We start from the raw sequence: 18,334 nt of genomic DNA on the forward strand, positions 1-18,334 counted from the left end.
TCAGTCGTCGAGAATTACGTGGAAAATCCCTGAACGTACTGACATGACAGACAGAACACTTGCCTTTCAAGTGGCGCGGATAACTTAAAGAGTGCGATATCGCCGTATGTCAACTTGTGGTCCTTTATGTAGTAAAAATAGACAGTTTTCAATGCGATTAAACGCAGGCTACACCTCGAAACGAAGGTCAATAATGTCGGATTTATTTTATGATATGATCACATGACCACTGACATATATAAATATATCGCAGATGGCCCGTTGCAACCAAGTTTGGGCTAGAACTGTCACGATGCGTCTTCTGGTTCTCTTGGCTGCACTGGCTGCGTGTGGAGCAGGTAAGCAACAGATATTCAAGATTAAGATTGGTTGGACTTGTAGCATGCAGTTATACATTTCCATTTATAAATGTCAGCCAATAACATTTTTCAACGTCCACTTTAATATTATCCTTCACTTACAACGATGAGAGTACTTACTAATGATGTCATCCAATCCCAAATCAGAAGAAACCCGCAAAGTTGTATTTTACTCAGCTTCAAGGAAGAAATTTTCTAATTGAAACTGTACAGAAACAATAGATTACAGTATCGATATATTTTTAGCCTGTTATGTCGATCTTTGAACTCTTTAAAGGAAATTGTTGTGATAATTATTTCAGGTGTTCCTCTCACCTCCCCCCGGCCTAGACTCGACGGACGCATTGTCGGCGGTTCGACAACAACAATCGACAGTTTCCCCCATCAGGTACGACCAATAACCTAACCTAACTTTTGCCGACTGGTACGAAGTGTCTGAACACGATTACATTCCTACAATACGCATTTAATTTTCAGCTGTCGCTGAGGTATGACTCATCTCACATCTGCGGTGCGTCGGTAATCAGCACGACCTGGGCAGTCACTGCAGGTCACTGCATCGTCGGGTAGGTTTGGGTCAGAAAAGAAATTAACTCTAGCAAACTGCGCTGTCAGCAAATGTCGAAGGCCTTCGAAAGTAATCAGATGTTTACTTCAAACAGTGGCGTAGTATAACCCGTCTAAGTTGGCGGGATTTAATACTTCTTGTGTGTTGAGCAATGAAACAAGTTATCACAGCATTATCTAAAAAGTACAAAATTTCTTTATGAAGTAAATTCGATGTGAAAACATTTTCACGGCAAATGAAACCTGATTTCTATCAAACACAAAAGAGGTCGCCAGACTCCAGACGCACATAACCTCAACTTCGTTCACACTTTTTGCTGAAACAGTTGCCACCAGAGTTTAATTCAGATTGAGTGTCAAGGAGCACGTTAATTACTGGATTTCTTCTGGTGGGAGAGGGTAGACTTTGTAACATTACGTTTCATTAACACGGTGCATAACTCAGATTGTACTTGCAGGGCCGCCAGTCGGCTGTCACTACGAGCAGGCTCCACTTATTCCAACTCTGGTGGAACGGTTCATCAGGTGTCCCAGGTCATCAGACACGCATCGTACAACGAAGACACTATCGATTACGACATCGCACTTCTCAAGGTCTGTGCCTTTAATACGAAATGCAATGAATAAATTTGACCTTCGTCGATAAAGTTTAGTTTAAAGGCAGCTGTCATCTTAAGGAATGTTGCGCTGTGTAGTCTGTTAGATATTTACAGACGTTTCATCAGCATCGCCGGAGTAAGCACCTCTGAAACGTCGGTCAGTTTATCCCAGTAGACATTGGAGTGAATTCAGGTGACTGGGGGCAGAGACCAATGGTGTGCTCTTGTGAACACGGTAATAAGACTTTTCACTTCTTCATATTCCAGGTCAGCAGCGCCTTCAGCCTCGGCACCAACGTTCAACCCATCGGATTGCAGAGCTCATCTGTGTCTGCTGGAACCAATGTCGTGGTCAGCGGATGGGGAACCACTTCTGTAAGAACTACATTTAACGCCTTGCTCCAAATGTTACATCCTACATGTAGATGCACACCGTTAACAGAGTAATCCACATTAAATACCGATATCGGTACGCACTGTGGAGGAACAGCTCCATACATTCTAGTTGGCACTAGATGGAGCTTTACATTCCGGTCTGTATAATAATGCAGAAAGGGCCCCTTGTACTATAATCTGATGGATCAGCGGATGTGCCTCATTGTTGGTCTGGGGTGGTGCGAACATGTAACTGATGGGAATCCAAATCCAGTTCCTCAGCCTCAAATCCATTAATACACAAACTGGGCTCCACGTTTGTTGTTTTGCAGGAGGGAGGTTCCGCCAGCACCACTCTGCGACAGGTGACCGTACAAATAGTGAGCGACTCCTCATGTAACAGCGCCTATTCTTCATATGGAGGTATCACTGCACGCATGATTTGCGCAGGAACCTCTAATGGGGGCAAGGATGCATGCCAGGTACAATTTGGTGGAAAATCAGAATTAATTCAATTATGACTGTGAAATCAGGGTTTAAAGATATTTTCAGCCCCTTTTTTTTTAACAAATCCTAAAGCCAGAATGAACGTGCACTACCAAGCATTAGATACGCACGGCCTCTCCGACTTCAGCACGTACAGCGCATAAAAATATAGAAGTGAAAATCCTTGCAACATAGTCCATTTTAAATCAGGCCAGTTTCATAGCTTTTTTTTTAAATCCATTCACAAATTTGAAAAGTAAATCCAATCACACAAAACTCTAGCTCACAGCATCCATGCAAGAAGACATTTTAATCTGCGTAGCATTTACAAGAGACATACTTGAAACCTCCGATTCCTTCCTCTGCTGCAGTTAAGTTTCTGAATACACCCTCGACTCTAAGTCATCACAGCGTGGCAAAGGGAATTCACGGTTCTGCAAATTTATTGAATACGTCTTCATTTCAGGGAGACTCCGGTGGCCCACTGATTGCCAATGGCAATCTTGTTGGTATCGTATCCTGGGGAGTAGGATGTGCTCGTGCCAACTATCCGGGAGTTTACACCAAAGTTTCTTCTCTACGCAGCTGGATACAAACCAATGCAGGGGTCTAAACATTACATCAGAGAGGCTCTAACTCGTTCAATGACATAAAATTATATGTTGTCTCACCACGATTATAAATAAAACAGCACAGAACAAATAAAGGCAATCACATAACAAAAAGATGTCACATTTTCTAACGTACATTCCTCAGAACTTGACGACCAGACCGCTATCACATATCTGCGCGCAGTCAATTTGTTTGACATGTTCAGAACTGACGTAAGCCAAGTAGCTCAGTCAGAACATTGGCTAATCTGCATGCTGGAAAACCAGGGTTCTATTCTGGCAGGGGCAAAAAAACTTTACTCCAGACTGACTCCGGGGTCCTAGCCTACCACCCTGGGCTCTTCCCCAGGGGATAAGGCGACCATTCCATCTAGTGTCAAAGTCAAGAAACAGTGAAGATATTCCTCCACTACCCCTAATGTTAACGTGGCAATTAATAAGTACCAGAAACAACTTACCTTATGTTACAAACTAACATCTTGTACAGTTGTTTTAAAACATCCCAACAAAAATCATCATCCGTCACTTCAAGACGACAGCTGATATTTGGTGCACCAAGCAGCTTCTTAACAGAACATCAAAGTCAGGAACAGATCGCTGAATTGCTCATTCCCCCGTCTGCAAATCAACTTTTAATTTTTCATACAGGACACAGGACACTTCATGCCCCCGACAGCCTCCAAAATGATCCCAAGAAACGGCATCAAGATGGGTGCGACGTTCTCGACAGACGGCTCACTGCAACATCATGCAGATAATGCAATGAATTCAACTTGTAACAGATTCCTGTCCAGACACTGACAGCAATTTTCTCATGCACATAAATTCAGAAACATTTTAAACTGAATAAATACAGTTCTTCACTTACTCAACAAATTAAAAGACAATTCCCCCCAAAAAAGATGAGTTGAAACACTATTCATATTACGAACAGCTTACATTTTAAAAATTAATGTATATACAACACAAAATAATTATAACATACATAAACATTTATTTTGGAAGTTACATATTCAGATTTTATTTTTAATTGTACAAAATACAGATAAATGTATATAAAATGCTTCAAAGTATGTGAAAATGCAGTATATTTCATAATCACACTGTACATTACAACAAAGGAATCAACTTCAGGGGGACACGGCCTTCTTCAAGTCTTAGTAATTTCAAAAAAAAATCCTGTGTTTCACACAAAAATTCTTTAGTACAGAGTGTTTTGTTTGCCAAATGGTTCTAACAAAACCCGAGGGTATGCGGTTAATTTCAATAACGTAGACGGCCGTCTTCTGGGTTGTTGAGCAGTGTAGTCTGGTAGAAGTTCACAAATAATGTAACATTCAAGATCACAGCACAAGAACCAGCTTACAGTATTCTGCAAGGATCCATCAAAACTGAGAAAGATATTCAGAACAAGAACACGATACACCTGGACACTAGAAACAGCACAATCAAAACCACGTACATGAATAATCCGTTCTACATCATGCATTGTTTGAGACACAAAGAATGCCCCAAAAATACGTATACACAACAGCAAGTTTGGAGGCTGCTCGTCAGTCAGTCTCACCGCTGTTAATTGTGCCACGTAGTTAACTGTGGTCATTTTTGAACACCTATATATACTACATTCGCTAATTCACCAAATGCCATTGGTGATATAAAATGTCTGAATGTATGTACACATCTATTTGGGGCATCCTGTATTTGGTACACATGACATTTTGAGAGTTGGCTCTTCTCTCATTTTCCAGTGATGAGTTGTCATTATACAGACAGACTGTTCATTAATTTTTTTATTTCAATAATACTGGTGACAGTTGAGACCTTTAATATTAGGCTACGCCATCAGACCACCGGAAGCTCGGCACACTGGCGTAGTTATCAAAAGAAGGTGGTGACTGTGGTCAAGATACTATGAAAATGAAGGCAACAGTCATTCAAAACACTGGTAACAACCTACAAGACTAATTGGCATCACTGCCCGGAGACGATCCACAAAAGGTCTTAGGTTTGATCACAAATTTTCCATTAATGTTTAAAGAAGTGATAACATAACAGTCGCCATAACAACACCTCAACAAGTATGCTTAATTCCTTAAACAACATGTGTAGCAAATATATCTCAGATAATGACGATATATAACACAATATTCACACACATATTGAGGCAACAACTGTCGCAAACCTTCAGCGAATCACCGAACCACGGAGAAATTACCTATTTATACCACTTCAATGATTTCACATTGTCTAAAATCATTTTAAACATTTTGAAAAAAAACATGAAAATACATACATATCACGAAAATGTTATTGAACTATGCAAATTATCACGTTATTAGATTATGCTCTTTTCGCATACTTACAAGCAATACCTGATTTGTGGCAAGCTGTTTCGCAGTATGGCAATTCTATCACATAGAATTTGATTCCGGTACCGCACTCTTAAATAAATGTGCAACATGACATAAAAGTAACTTTCACTGCTACATATTGGTAAGTTTGATTAAAAAATCAAAATGGTAACTGTCTACTGGTTCAGAAAAGAAAGAAAGGCCTTACCTGTTATTTCCTTAAATAAACAGAAATGTCACAAAAATATTAAAGAATCTGAGATAAATGTACTTACAAAGCCAACTTGTATTCTTTGGTAATAACAGTACTTGTTCAGTTTGTTAAACCTTAAAAATTAAGTGACAAATACAAAATGGAAACATCTTAGAAAGAAGAAGGAAAGGTTGATAACTCAGACCATAATGAACATTAATCTCCACATTCCATTAATTGTCGAAATACCTTATGTCAAAATTAATGAAAATAGGAAATGAAAAAATAATAAGACATTAAAATTACCTGAAAAAATATGACAAATGCAACATTACAAATTATTAAACCATAAATGAAATAAAATATACATTGTAACTAACAAATTCCATGGTTGCATTTTACAGCCATCTCAAACAGAAATCAAAGTTTAAGAAGAGATGACAAAACCTGGCGATATCTTGTAATATAGAACTAAACAAAGATGACATTCATTGAATGGTTTAGGGACAAACAGCAAATCCATTTGTGTCTGTAAAATAAGACTGTCAGCAGACGGCATGGAACACCCAAACATACTTCATAAAGTCTAGTTTACCTAATCTACGCACCTTGGCACACAACCAATAAAAATATCATAATCAATAATACATTCAAATAAACAATTAAAAATATGATCATAAATAATAAAGGCCAATACTGTTTAACAGGAATTCAGTACGACCATTCACCCTAAATTACTCCGTACAGAACGAATAAAAGCTGGTTTATTGACTCTCCTGTTTCAGTTTTGCCGTGTACTCTCGTACGCATCTTACGTAATCCAGCATAGATGCGGTGAGCGCCGCATCGACAATGGAATGTGGCAACCAGCCTTTTAAGTTAATGTTCAGAAGCCACTGGAAGACGCATCGATTTTCATCGCCTGCAACGGGTCGCATTACCCAGCACGTAGGTCCATTCTCCCCCCTGCCAAAAACACACAACGTACACACAATATTCCCTGGACTTTGTCACAATCATCACAGAAGTTCACAACAGGATGACCCAACCTCAAGCCAGTTCAGTCCAGTTCCTTCACAATATTTTTCTCAAAGATCCATTTTAATATTGCCTTTCCAGTTACATCATGATCTTCCAGACAAACCCTTCCCATGGCATTTCTAAACCTAAATTATGCGAGTACAGTTACGTCCGATGTTCCCAAAAAACATATCTTGACAAATGGTGAAACGTAACTCGACACTGCACTTTTATGGTGAGACTAACAGAAGTTCTGGTATAATGAAATTTAATTTATTTCACTTGTAAAATGCTCCAGTTAAACTTCTAAAAACTACGTACACTAATATTTTCACGATGATTTATTCAAGAACATCGCTCATTTTAAAAAATAAATTTTAAACGATCTCTTCTGTCACTGTAAGCCTTTTGAATGAGCAAACGCTGGAAACAGAGTACATTCTGTTTCCTGAAAAATCAGCCTTCATGTCATGATGCTACGGACACAACGTACCTGACATACTGTTTGACTGGCGGAACACTAGGATGTTTCACAGAAACCCCTGCGGACACATAACAACCATCCTTCATTCCCCAGTGCCGCAAGTTCACAAAATCTCTGCTGGATACAATACCACCTCCAACTTCCCTCGCAACTTGGTAGTTGATGTCAGTATGGTCATCTATTACCTAATAAATTCAAGTTTTTACAGATTACAATATCATCAGGACAAATAAATTATTTAAAAGCTGTAGCAAGGGACCAGAAAGGAAATGGTTGATGTGTTTTAAAATATACATAAATATCAGACTATAAACCTCTACGTTTAGAGCACACGTCTACATTTGACTATTACGTACTAACCTGTACTGTACGTGTCTCTAGAATTGTTGGATTCCATTCAGGATGATTCTCAACTTTATCGAACAGTTCATTCAGCAACCGTTTCGGAGGAAAATCTATTGCTCCCTGCAATCACGGGACAAATATATTTTAAAATAACCATACTGATTTTTTTTTTTCCTGTAAACATACGTACCAATATTAAGTTCACTTCTGGACACAGTCCATGCTACCTGAGGTAAGTTTCACGCCCATTTCAGAAATATCTACTTCCACCTTAACATTTACCATAAAACTAATATAACACATAACATGGCAACAGAATTAAATTTCAAAATATTGTAGGTCACAAGACACTTTTCACAAGGTTCCCTTACCGAGATTCTTTAAATGACACTCCTTTTCATTCACTGATGACAACAAATTGCTTATTTCCTCAATCTAGATATAACAGAATCCAGAAAAAAAAAATATACTCACAGTAAGTTTCAACACCTTTCCTGCAAGAGGCATTTTCTTGCTGTAAACTGCGTCTCCTTCTGGCGTCTCCTTTTCTAACTTCCAGTCAGGAGAGTTCAGTATTCTCCAAGAGACCTCTAAGACCTCTTGACCTTCTCGTCTGTACTTCATGTCCTGCAATTCAGCAGCCCCCATGTTCCAGAACACTGAGTTTTAACTTCAGAAATATGACTGTAAAGCCGGCTAAAATTTCTATTATGCGTAACATTAAAATGTACTGTAATAGACATTCTGTATCAAGCGTTCACAACAGTTTAAATGATTCAGCTGATCATGCCATATATCCTTTTCAAAAAATCTCCGGAGTCCAAATAAGATCACCAACTTCATGAAGCAAAGTCGTTTTCGACAACAACACAAATGTTTTCAAGTAGAGTTTCATTAATTCTAGAGACAGCTACGGTCAGTGTGTCCTTCAACTAAAAGTTTGAAATTAGCTTTTTTTAAAAGAAAGATTTGAGATTCTCATGGCAGGGGAGTATGAAGATGGTTAACTTCTGGGTTTAGAATCATGTAGTCTGGGTGGTGATAGATGCATTCATCACCGTGATGACGGAGGTATCAAGGGCCTCTAAAACGTCTACCAGACTATGCGGCACTAAAACCGAGAAGACAGCCATCTTCATTTTTATATTTTATTTTTTATTTTTTTAGTTCTACCTGCGATAAGGCTCTTCCTCTAGCTCCAGACCTTCGGGTATCTCCTTCTTCATCGGAACCTACAAAATATTTCAGACGGAATAAACCAACATTTGTACCCCATGCCCAGAAACAGTGACAAGAATTTCATGTTAGTGAAATGCCAAAAAAATTGGAAGGATAGTTTCCAAAAAAATAAATAAAACAGGTTATATCAGACTTTTGAATTACAATATTTTACAATTAAATAACTGGATTAATTAAAAAAATACCATACTGGCTCAATTACGAGAAAATGTTTCTGCTTGTTACGCCATACTACTCATAAAATTTCACAATACTGAATTTTCTTCTCTCACGTGGTTTCTGAAAATGTGGGTTGTCTTATATCTGTGCCTGAACTGTAATGGGGCCAATACGGTACCGTAAATCTACAGAAACTACTGTGAAAACTCAAAATGTCCACTTACATCCAAGTGTCCCTGCCAGTTAGAAACAAAACAAAAATGCAAGTTAAACTAGAGACAATCAATAAAAATACTTCACGTGCAATAAAATTCATTGTACAACTTGCAGTCTGCTTCATACATTTCAATTCTATGTTGATTTATAGAAAAATTGTCACCTTTTGAAGTAATTTCTAAATTCTAAATTTGCAATATTTACACAAATTCTTTAAAAATATGTCTAATTTCAAACAACTAGGTGAAGCAATAAGACTATATGTGACTTCATAATGAAATTAAGAAAATGTAAACTCTGTACAATTATCATAATCATCATTATCATCACTCTTTACCACAAAAACACATGTTGTTTGCTGTCCACAAATGTAAAGGTCGCTTTGCATATAAGTTTGTTTTACAATTTACATGTACATGAAACTAGCTTCATACTCTGATACATGGACAACAAACATAGAAAGCACAATAGAAAATACAGCTCGCCACCCCAAAATCAAGTAAACAAAATAAATATAGGCTGCCACGAAAATCAAATCTGTGCCACTGTGGGCACAAGGAACGAATACAAAGTCTTAGTACAGAATCCTCTCGCATAAGAACAATTTAGAAAGTGAAGTATAAACGGGTCACGGTTATCGTGCTGGAGCAGTGAATTTACAGCTAACTTGCAAGATTTAACTAGCATGAAAACTGAAAAAAAGGAAGTACGTCTTCGGAACCGTTCAGGCTCAAACATTCCAGCAAAAAAAAAAAAGCATTTTAATAAAAATATTTTGCTGAATTATCCTGGTGTTACTTCTTTACTAGTATAAAAATTATTGTTTCCAACAAAGTTGATACAATGCCAATATGAAACATAATATTTACCCAAATCAAAACAAACAGCACTCACTTATCAGGAAATGTTTTCCTTCCCCAAAACACAGGTCTATATAGGCTGATTTTGTGCTTTGGGTACTGAAATTTGGTAGTCATTTGTTTCACCATCCAATATTGGAAGGAACAGCCAATGAAGGTCAGAAAAAGGGCTGTAATGGGGTAGACCAGAGTCCACTGATGGACTTCACATTAGATAATCCCTTGACACAGATAACTTTCTGTAATTAACATACTTTGAGGAGAGTCCATTGGGGAATAGAAGTTTCCAATGGATTCTGTGTAGTCATCAATCCGTTGTAAACCTCGCAAATAATTTCCCAACAGTGGAGCCCTCTCAGATTGATATGAAGAAACACCTGTAAACATTTTGAAAATAAATATTCTGATGATGAGCAAAGATATATAAGAACAAAAAACTAAATTTATCATTTTATCACAATGTTCATATAAAATATTTAATACATACAAAAATTAGAAGAAAAATACAAGCGACAAATAAAAGTAGATATGATACACTCTGAAAACTAAAACCTAAGGGTTTTGACTACAAAGGAGATCTAGGAGCAGATGGGAGGATGACATCAAAATTTATCTTGGAAAATCAGTGTGTAAGGGTATGGAACGGTTTGGTCTGGTTTAGGTTAGGATCCAGAGGCGGAGTTTCATAAAAAATGTTATTAACCTTAAACCTTTAACAGGTAAGTTTCTACAGGAGAGTTACATAAACAGGTTTTAATAAAGAGCACACAGATTTGTCTAAATCTGTATAGAAACACATTAATTTTATGACGTTGTACCTCCCAGTAAAAATATGCCGAAAGTTACAATATCGATGCAGTCATCAAAAGTTGATGTGTGCCTCTACCAAAACCTTAATTTAACAAATGTAAAATGTTTGTTGCGGCAGAGCACACATAAGTGCAAGAACTACACTTCTTGCAAAAATTAAGGGTAAAAAGGAATTTCAAAACAGTGTAGTTCTAATATGAACACAATGTCTTTATTTTTCTAGCAAAAAATACCAGAAGACAGTAACAAATTATTATTATTACACCTGTGAATTTACAATTTTTAACATCTCATGAAGAATTAACAAAATAAAAAGTTACGAACATTTGATTCCTTAACTAAACACTAAATATTCACATCTCTCACCTTGCAAATACTCAATGGCTTGTAATTCCTGAGGTAAAACTCGGAAATCAAGAAACCATGCCTCACCCCAAGACAGCACAAATGAGATGAGGACCAGCAGAACATGGAACACTGGCTGATTCGCCAATGTCCACTGTGTTAAAAATATACATATGTTAGGTAAATACTGTAATTATTTTCACAATAAAACAACGTAGTTACAATCAATTCAATTATTTTCCCACTAAACCCATGGTATTACAGTGAAAACAGTGGGAGTAATAAAGTCGTAATGCACAATGTAAATGAAAGACGTAATCACGTCTCATTCGAGGAAATAAGCAGTAGAACACAATAAAACATAGTGGGTGAGGTGGGGGTATGAAGATGGCTGTCTTCTGGGGGTTGTAGCACTGTATAGGCTGGTATAAGTTTACTAATTTCAGAGGTCCTTGCTGTCAAACACAGCCAGCTCCACACCCATCGCCTTAAGAACGCCAAATCCTAAAACGATTGTCCTCTTGTAATTTAACAAATTCTGTAACGCACTGCAGAATGTGAAGTAGTCAAACACATATGGAGCAAGACATGTTTCCAGCAGCCATCACCAATAAAAATGTTTTTGTCTCTAGTGTTTTCAGCGAAACAATCCCCCCCCCCAAAAAAAAACGCATTTCAGCATCAGTTACGCAGTTTAAGAGTGGAACGCAATGGATTCATCTTCTGAAATGTGTTCACTGACCAAACCAATTTTAAAATTGTGTCTCTGTTCTAGAGGTATGGAGCATATAATTATAATACAGAATGACGCAATCCAGTGAAAAAGTAATAAATCTAGTACTGCAGTCAACTGTACTGTACTACCTGCTCTGCTTTGTCCCCCCCCCCTTCTGTGGTTCTATTAGTGAGAAACTTCACTGAATAGTGGAAAAGGTACAAAAATTTGCCCAGGAGTCTAACTTCATCGCCATGATACACACGTTCCTTTTAAAAAAGAGAATTTTCTTAAATTATAAATTCCATTAAAAAAGTGTGCATTCAAATTACTTCCTTCACAAAATAACCCCACTAAACATATGCACTTAAGTGCTTGTAGTGACCCCACAAATACATTGAAAATGCATATAATACTCACATTGTACACAAATACTTTGCCAATAAGGAAAGCACACGTCCCTGCTGTACTAAGCTGCAGGAAGAGAAAAATGACAGACAGGATTATAGAAACTATCAAGTGACACCTAACCTCACATTCTCGAAGTACAGAAGGAATATGTGGAAAAAAAACTACCATAAAATGAGCAGGAATAAAGCGACAAATTATGTTTCCCTCAACTCGTTCAGCAAATCAACATTCTGGAACAAATATTAACAGATGATGAGAACTGGGTCTTCCAGTATGACCAGGAAACAAATGCCAAAGTTTCCAAAGAAAATTCCCAAGTCTCTAAGCAAACAAAGCGTAAATTCAAAAACAAGGATCAAAATAATGCTAATCTACTTTTCTTTCCCTCCAAAACAATTAACTACAAGTTATGGAAGATTACAACAATGGATGATGATATGTGACACGAAAATGTTATGCTCTTCACAACAATAGCAAAATTGATTTTGTATTGAATATTTTCAGCAATGTCTGTGCCCATTTAAACGAAGTCCAAGCAAGAATAAACACGTGAAACCGTGTTTTACACAGCACAAGAAAGTAAAATTATACAAAAATGTGAACAAGTTCAGACACACGAACTGAAAATGTTACATTTAGTCTGTCAACTGCAAATTTAGAAGCAACAAATGTATACTTACAGCAATCACCCACCAGTGACAAATATATAGGAGGCCATAGAAGAGCAGCAGAAATGTGAACCTGCACGTTGCAGCCATCTGCACCAGAACAAGTTTCGTTAGTCTGCAATTACACTGTTACTAGGAACAAGCGAAAAATCAGACACCAAGCACAGATATGAGACGACATCATGAAAGAAAACAAAGATGCTTTTCTTCCCCCTGGGGTTCAATCCCATTTGAAAACAGACTACGTTAAATATCATACATGTCTACAAGTATGTTTTGTTGGTCACTGGTGTGAAACCCGTTAAAATTTAAATTGAAAGTCTCTTAATCATTTATATAAACTTTGTTGTAATTCTAGTTTGAATAAAACATTAAGCATGAAATGTCAACACAAGGGAGAATAAAGGAGAGACTGAGAAAAAACAGGCTGTGACTTTCTTTTATCAGCTGAACAGATGTGCCATTCAAGTTAACATAAATACAATGGATTTTATAAGAAGATGGTCAACCATGACCGTCATTACGTTTCACCTAGACCAAAATCACTGTAAACTGACACAATCCAATTTACTCAAAAAGTTACTCCAGTCTTAATATTCAAGCTCCACTTTAAATATTCATATTTTTGTAATTTTTATGTGACCACAAGTACGAAATTGTTTCATTTTATCCAAACACAAGAGCAAAGATACTATATTTGTTTGCCTTCAATTTTATTAATTATTTGTGAGTGTATAAACTTGTAGATTTTGCACGACACCAATTTTCATTATGAAACACAGGTTAGCAAAATTTTGCACAAAAGAGACCAAACTATTACTACTATTAAATACTATCATATCACTTACCACTATGTCAAACAGAGACGTGTGAATGTTATAATGTACAATTTGTTTCGACAGAGCAGACACTATGTCATCTCCATTCAGCTGCAGAATAGAAAATCTTCAGTAAAACACAAATGCACATATGTGCAGAGAGAATCAACAGTTTGGTGGATAGATTATCTTCTGAACAATAACAGAAGATTTAGCTCAAGAAATATATCAGACAGAAAATTAAAAAAAATCATATTACTGCAGTGCCATAATGTTGAATGTGAACATGTATTTATAGTAGATAAATTACATAGAGTTCCTCATTATGCAACAAGTAAAATTGGAATTTTTACCATGCAGCCTGGTAGATACTGACCAACATTTCTGATGAGCTTCCTGTCTCCACCATCAGGGTAATATCTACCAAGACTGCACAGCATAACATCCCAGCAAACAGTCATCTTCAGTGAAAATCTTGGTTCCAGAAATAACAGCTGATTAACTACCTCTCTAGCTCTTGAATGCAAAATTTCATGATCTTCAGCCATTCCTATCTGAAAACCTATTTACCTATCACCTATCTGATAGCATCCCTCCCTCTCCTTTTTGGTCTTCCAAGTGGCTGCTCTCCAAAAGGCTTTCACCTAAATTTCTGTATGAATTTCATATATTTTCAATCCAAGCCAGCCACATGGCCAATAAAAATTATGTCCTTTACAACTTAACAATAAATTCATATACTAACCAGGATAATGATTAGCCACATAAGAGTTATGAAAAGTAGGTCAAAAGTGACAAAAAGGCAGAAGAATCTCCTAACAACAGACATGTGGCCACTTCTCTGCATGCCAGTAACTACGTCTTCAGTTGCATATCGTGTTGCCTGGGAATTAAAGTTTTGTTCTGCGAAAAGAAACCAAAAGGACAAAGACATTTATTGCAACTTGAAAATACTTTATGCAGATATGGTTAATGTGGGTTCATATTCCTTATTTCCAGACAACAAACACGGCAGATAAAAATAATTCTTTATTACACACTGTCATTAATTTATACAATCAAAAATGGTGAATCCAACCATCTTAAAACAGAAGTTAACAAGCAGCAAAGTACAACCCACTGATTAAAAAAATACAGCTTTGCAGTGTTATAAAGTACCATAACCTCAAAGAAATGGTTACAGTAGCTGCTCTCCACCCCACATTAAAAGTGAGGGGATCAGAGCCATGGAAGGGATAATGGGTAAGGAAGCACATACTGTCTGTACTACAAACATTATTACCCGGAGGCTATGCTTCGTAGATCGCTGTCACGTCGGAAATGCCTTTCGTTTACATGTTTTGTTTTCTTTCTATCCAATGTTAGAGACGCAGTCGAAAAACACAGTCTCGTCTCTGCTACTGTACATAGTTTCAGTAAAACACACTAATAATATACTCAGCAATCAGAACTGTCACAGTGACAAACAATAACTGATAAATTTCCTAACATAATGCAGAAGTCATTTTTACTACTCCCACTTCAGACAAGCAATGCTATAAGCAAATTGCTAAACTAACCTTACATTATCAGCTGTGCTATGTCACTACATAAAAACCTCAGTCAGTATAATCAGTCTCTGGTCTGAGATCTGAACCCAGGATCTTCTGAACACACAGCAGGAGTGCTAACCACTCAACAGTGTGCACGTGTGTGTGTGACTGTGAGACCAAAATGACAATGGAAATATCTTATAGTTTCTTCTAATGTTGGATTCACTGCATATTGTTACGGGTAGATGTTTTGTCCGATGTAAATAGCATGACAGAACTAGAGTTAGCAAAACTAAACAAGGGGGTAGGACATGATATTTCAACTAGCAAGCTAATGAAGTTTTATATAAAGATCTGACAGTCACTTACGAAGCTGTGATGAAGGTTGCTGATTCGAAGTGCTAGATGACAGAAGGGCTTCTGCAGCAGCTCTGATTTCTACTTCAACATTCATTTTATTAAACTGCCTGAAAATCAAATTCCACTTAGCAGGTTAGGTAGGTTACAATAATTTCTTGGGCTAATACATGTAAATAAAGTACAAGTTATTCAGACTTCATAGTGGAGGGAAGTTTATAGAATAGCTAAATTCCAGTACAGTAAACTCCTTTCTGACATTTATTGAGTTCAATGTTTGGCATATGAAGGTTATATCTGTATCTTGTACTTATACTGTGGATATCTGAGTTACTTTTCAAAGGCAAAAATTCTTTCATTTAGACACGACCGTAACTAGATACTAACCATTTTTCTACAGACAGAACGAACAGAAACAAAATTACGGCTATTCAAATGCGTTTCACAAGCAACATTTGGCCCTCCAACATAACTGTACGGCTTTTTTTTACTGCTTTTCATCGGAAAGGTATTTGTGTATACATAAACATGATTTAAAAAATATCCGTCTTTACTTGTCAAAACATAAAGCTCTTTAATTTTCAAGCTGTGATTAATACATTTCTTATGTGTATTTACTTGTTACAATTGTTCCATTAGTATAATTTCCCCATACTCTTCACTGGAACAAAGAAAACCAAAATTTATAAAAATATTATCCTTTATAATGTACATCCTTAACCACTCACGAAAAAAGACTGGTCACAGGTTATACAAAAAATAGGTACGTAACTATAGCTCCTACGGATTACCAACCTGAGGAAAGTATTTGTGCTCCTACATTTTCCCAGATAATATGGAATAATGACAACACCCTACTTGAAGAGGTTCCGAAGGCCTAGCTCGAACTCGAGGAGATTTGAGGTTACATACTTAAAACGGTAAGTGAATTAACCTGGCGACCTGTATATTGATATTCACCAAGTAAAATAATCAATATCCCACACTTTCAACAAGAAGACTTACATGTATGCTAAGAAGAGCCATTTAATTTCATTGTTACTGTAGCAATGTAACATTGCCAAAAATCAGTAGTGCTGCATATCCAATTATTCATGCACAGGGGCATAACGCATTTAAATTAACAAGAAATTTACATTATTTTTAAATTATAAATCTTACATGGAATGATTATAACTTTATGCAGGACCATCTGCGCATCACTGATCCAACTAAACCTAACCTAAACCAAACCAACCAGCCTCTTCACAAATTATTCAATTCCTTTATCAGAGTGTTTGCCAACAGCAAAGAGCCTATGACAGGCAAACACACACACACATGTGCACATATTTAACAACTAGAGAATGGCTAGATGTAAATTAATTAGATTGTGTGTGGATGTTATGTTGTAGGCGGCAACTATAAATTTATGCTTCTTGATTTTCTATTAGATTGTCCCAGAAAATCTGTATCCGTCTTAACACTAGACTACCTTCAGGTTGAAGTTACCGAGATGAAACTGGTGTCCTAAGATCATGCGCTGTTCTGGAAACATCCATTGCTCTCCTCTCTACGTGATTCACAAGTTCTTTAAAAGACTGTGTCTACAGCCTTCTGCACTTCTTCCTTGCGTGAGGGTTAGATAGAAAACAGGAAAGAATGGACAGTGGGAATCAGTGTGCATGGACAGCTGATAAAAATAAAAGGAAAAAAAAAATCTGACTAATAACCAAGTAATTTATTCAAATGTATTTCATAATATGAAGAATACTGATAAATTAATATTTTACTCTCTATAATTAAACACGTGTTTATGCAACATTGCATGGAGATGCAAAGGTGATACAGTTCCTATTAAAATTATAACACTGTGAATTTTATAGTGGCACATCACGCACAATAAAATGACAAAAATTTCAACAGAGGTACATGTATACACAATATATTTCTCTAAATATTAACATAACATCAACAGCTGTTTGTAGGCATCTCTTTCTCTATCTGGATCCATCTGCAGTAAATATGCTTCATTCTTCTCTCCATTATTGTAAAACATATTCCCATCATACGAAGGTAGCCGTCTTATAGGCGTAGCAAAGTGCAGTCAGGTCGATACTGACCGACATTTCACAAGAGCTTAGTGCCTCCATCATTAAAACTTCAGTCAATATCTACCAGAAAACGTCGTGCTACATCCCAGAAGAGAGCCAGCTTCATATTTGCTAAAGTGAGAACCTCAAATCTCACCCAATCACATCACAAGTACCGCTACAGATTCACTACAAATCGAAGTCCTTTATGCTTATGATGATTGGTATTATGATGAAATATGTACCTTATATTGATTTCCTTACACAAAGTTCAATTTAAATAACAATTATTCTGATGTACTTTACAGGCCTGTTACTTCCATGATCCTATAATCCTTAGTATACCCTTGCATTGCACCATAATAATCACAAGTTGTACTGATAACATAGTGAAGGACCACAGACTGCAACACACTTCACCTCATACCAGCCAAGAACGGCCACGTTCGGCACATCAGCCTGTAACATCCATGCAGTCTCTTAGGCCATTCCACCTGGAACGAATAAAGGTTAATAAGCAATATGCAGTGGTGTAAAAAAAAATGGTACGAAATGCACTTTTAATTCCAATTCTGTTTTCTCCTTTTCTTTTCACCACTCACTTAAATTCAGTTCCCTCTTGGTTCACTGCCAACAACCTTATGCAGTGTAACAATTGTGGTTCATTTGCAGAATTTGATTCTTGACCTTTGTGAATGACACCAGAGTGCTCTGAGGTCAATGACTTTTCAAGAATTCT

The 18,334-nt window shown here is 36.9% G+C and overlaps 3 protein-coding genes and 1 long non-coding RNA gene across 17 annotated transcripts in view; 2 read left to right on the forward strand and 2 right to left on the reverse strand.

Annotated features, from left to right (window-relative positions):
- The first annotated feature begins 230 nt into the window (after nucleotides 1–230).
- LOC110827262 (trypsin beta) lies at nucleotides 231–3,111 on the forward strand. Its single transcript, XM_022058755.2, has 7 exons — nucleotides 231–338; nucleotides 662–747; nucleotides 837–925; nucleotides 1,385–1,520; nucleotides 1,793–1,900; nucleotides 2,233–2,382; nucleotides 2,853–3,111. The coding sequence occupies exons 1-7, from the start codon at nucleotides 254–256 to the stop codon at nucleotides 2,997–2,999; spliced, it is 801 nt and encodes a 266-aa protein (XP_021914447.1). The 5' UTR covers nucleotides 231–253; the 3' UTR covers nucleotides 3,000–3,111.
- A 959-nt stretch (nucleotides 3,112–4,070) lies between these two features.
- Start1 (Steroidogenic acute regulatory protein-like) lies at nucleotides 4,071–16,340 on the reverse strand. Of its 4 annotated transcripts, none has more exons than XM_087346145.1 (13): nucleotides 16,319–16,340; nucleotides 15,536–15,633; nucleotides 14,380–14,537; nucleotides 13,665–13,745; nucleotides 12,829–12,906; nucleotides 12,158–12,211; nucleotides 11,044–11,176; nucleotides 10,122–10,244; nucleotides 8,567–8,625; nucleotides 7,868–8,020; nucleotides 7,409–7,513; nucleotides 7,058–7,233; nucleotides 4,071–6,510 (listed from the first exon to the last, which is right to left on the reverse strand). In XM_087346145.1, the coding sequence occupies exons 2-13, from the start codon at nucleotides 15,618–15,620 to the stop codon at nucleotides 6,309–6,311; spliced, it is 1,407 nt and encodes a 468-aa protein (XP_087202271.1). In that variant the 5' UTR covers nucleotides 15,621–15,633; nucleotides 16,319–16,340; the 3' UTR covers nucleotides 4,071–6,308. The 4 variants fall into 4 exon arrangements, with proteins under 4 accessions (XP_087202271.1, XP_087202270.1, XP_021914442.2 ...); XM_087346144.1 differs by lacking the exon at nucleotides 16,319–16,340 and adding an exon at nucleotides 16,142–16,288; XM_022058750.2 differs by lacking the exon at nucleotides 16,319–16,340 and adding an exon at nucleotides 15,911–16,278.
- LOC147874170 (uncharacterized) lies at nucleotides 16,314–17,454 on the forward strand. Its single transcript, XR_015534449.1, has 2 exons — nucleotides 16,314–16,443; nucleotides 16,957–17,454. It is a non-coding gene; the product is annotated as an uncharacterized LOC147874170 (long non-coding RNA).
- The window catches only part of LOC110827276 (NAD kinase), a 43,874-nt gene continuing 42,768 nt past the window's right edge, over nucleotides 17,229–18,334 (reverse strand). For all 11 annotated transcript variants that reach the window (XM_022058773.2, XM_022058774.2, XM_022058772.2 and 8 more), the window contains one exon: nucleotides 17,229–18,089. The gene's annotated coding sequence lies outside the window, so the exon portion shown is untranslated. The remainder of the gene's footprint in view (nucleotides 18,090–18,334) is intronic.

Source organism: Zootermopsis nevadensis, unplaced genomic scaffold (assembly GCF_977971745.1).
Source record: "Zootermopsis nevadensis isolate Lab colony 2312 unplaced genomic scaffold, Znev_1.0 Znev_ptg000010l, whole genome shotgun sequence".
Taxonomy (NCBI): Eukaryota; Metazoa; Arthropoda; class Insecta; order Blattodea; family Termopsidae; genus Zootermopsis; species Zootermopsis nevadensis.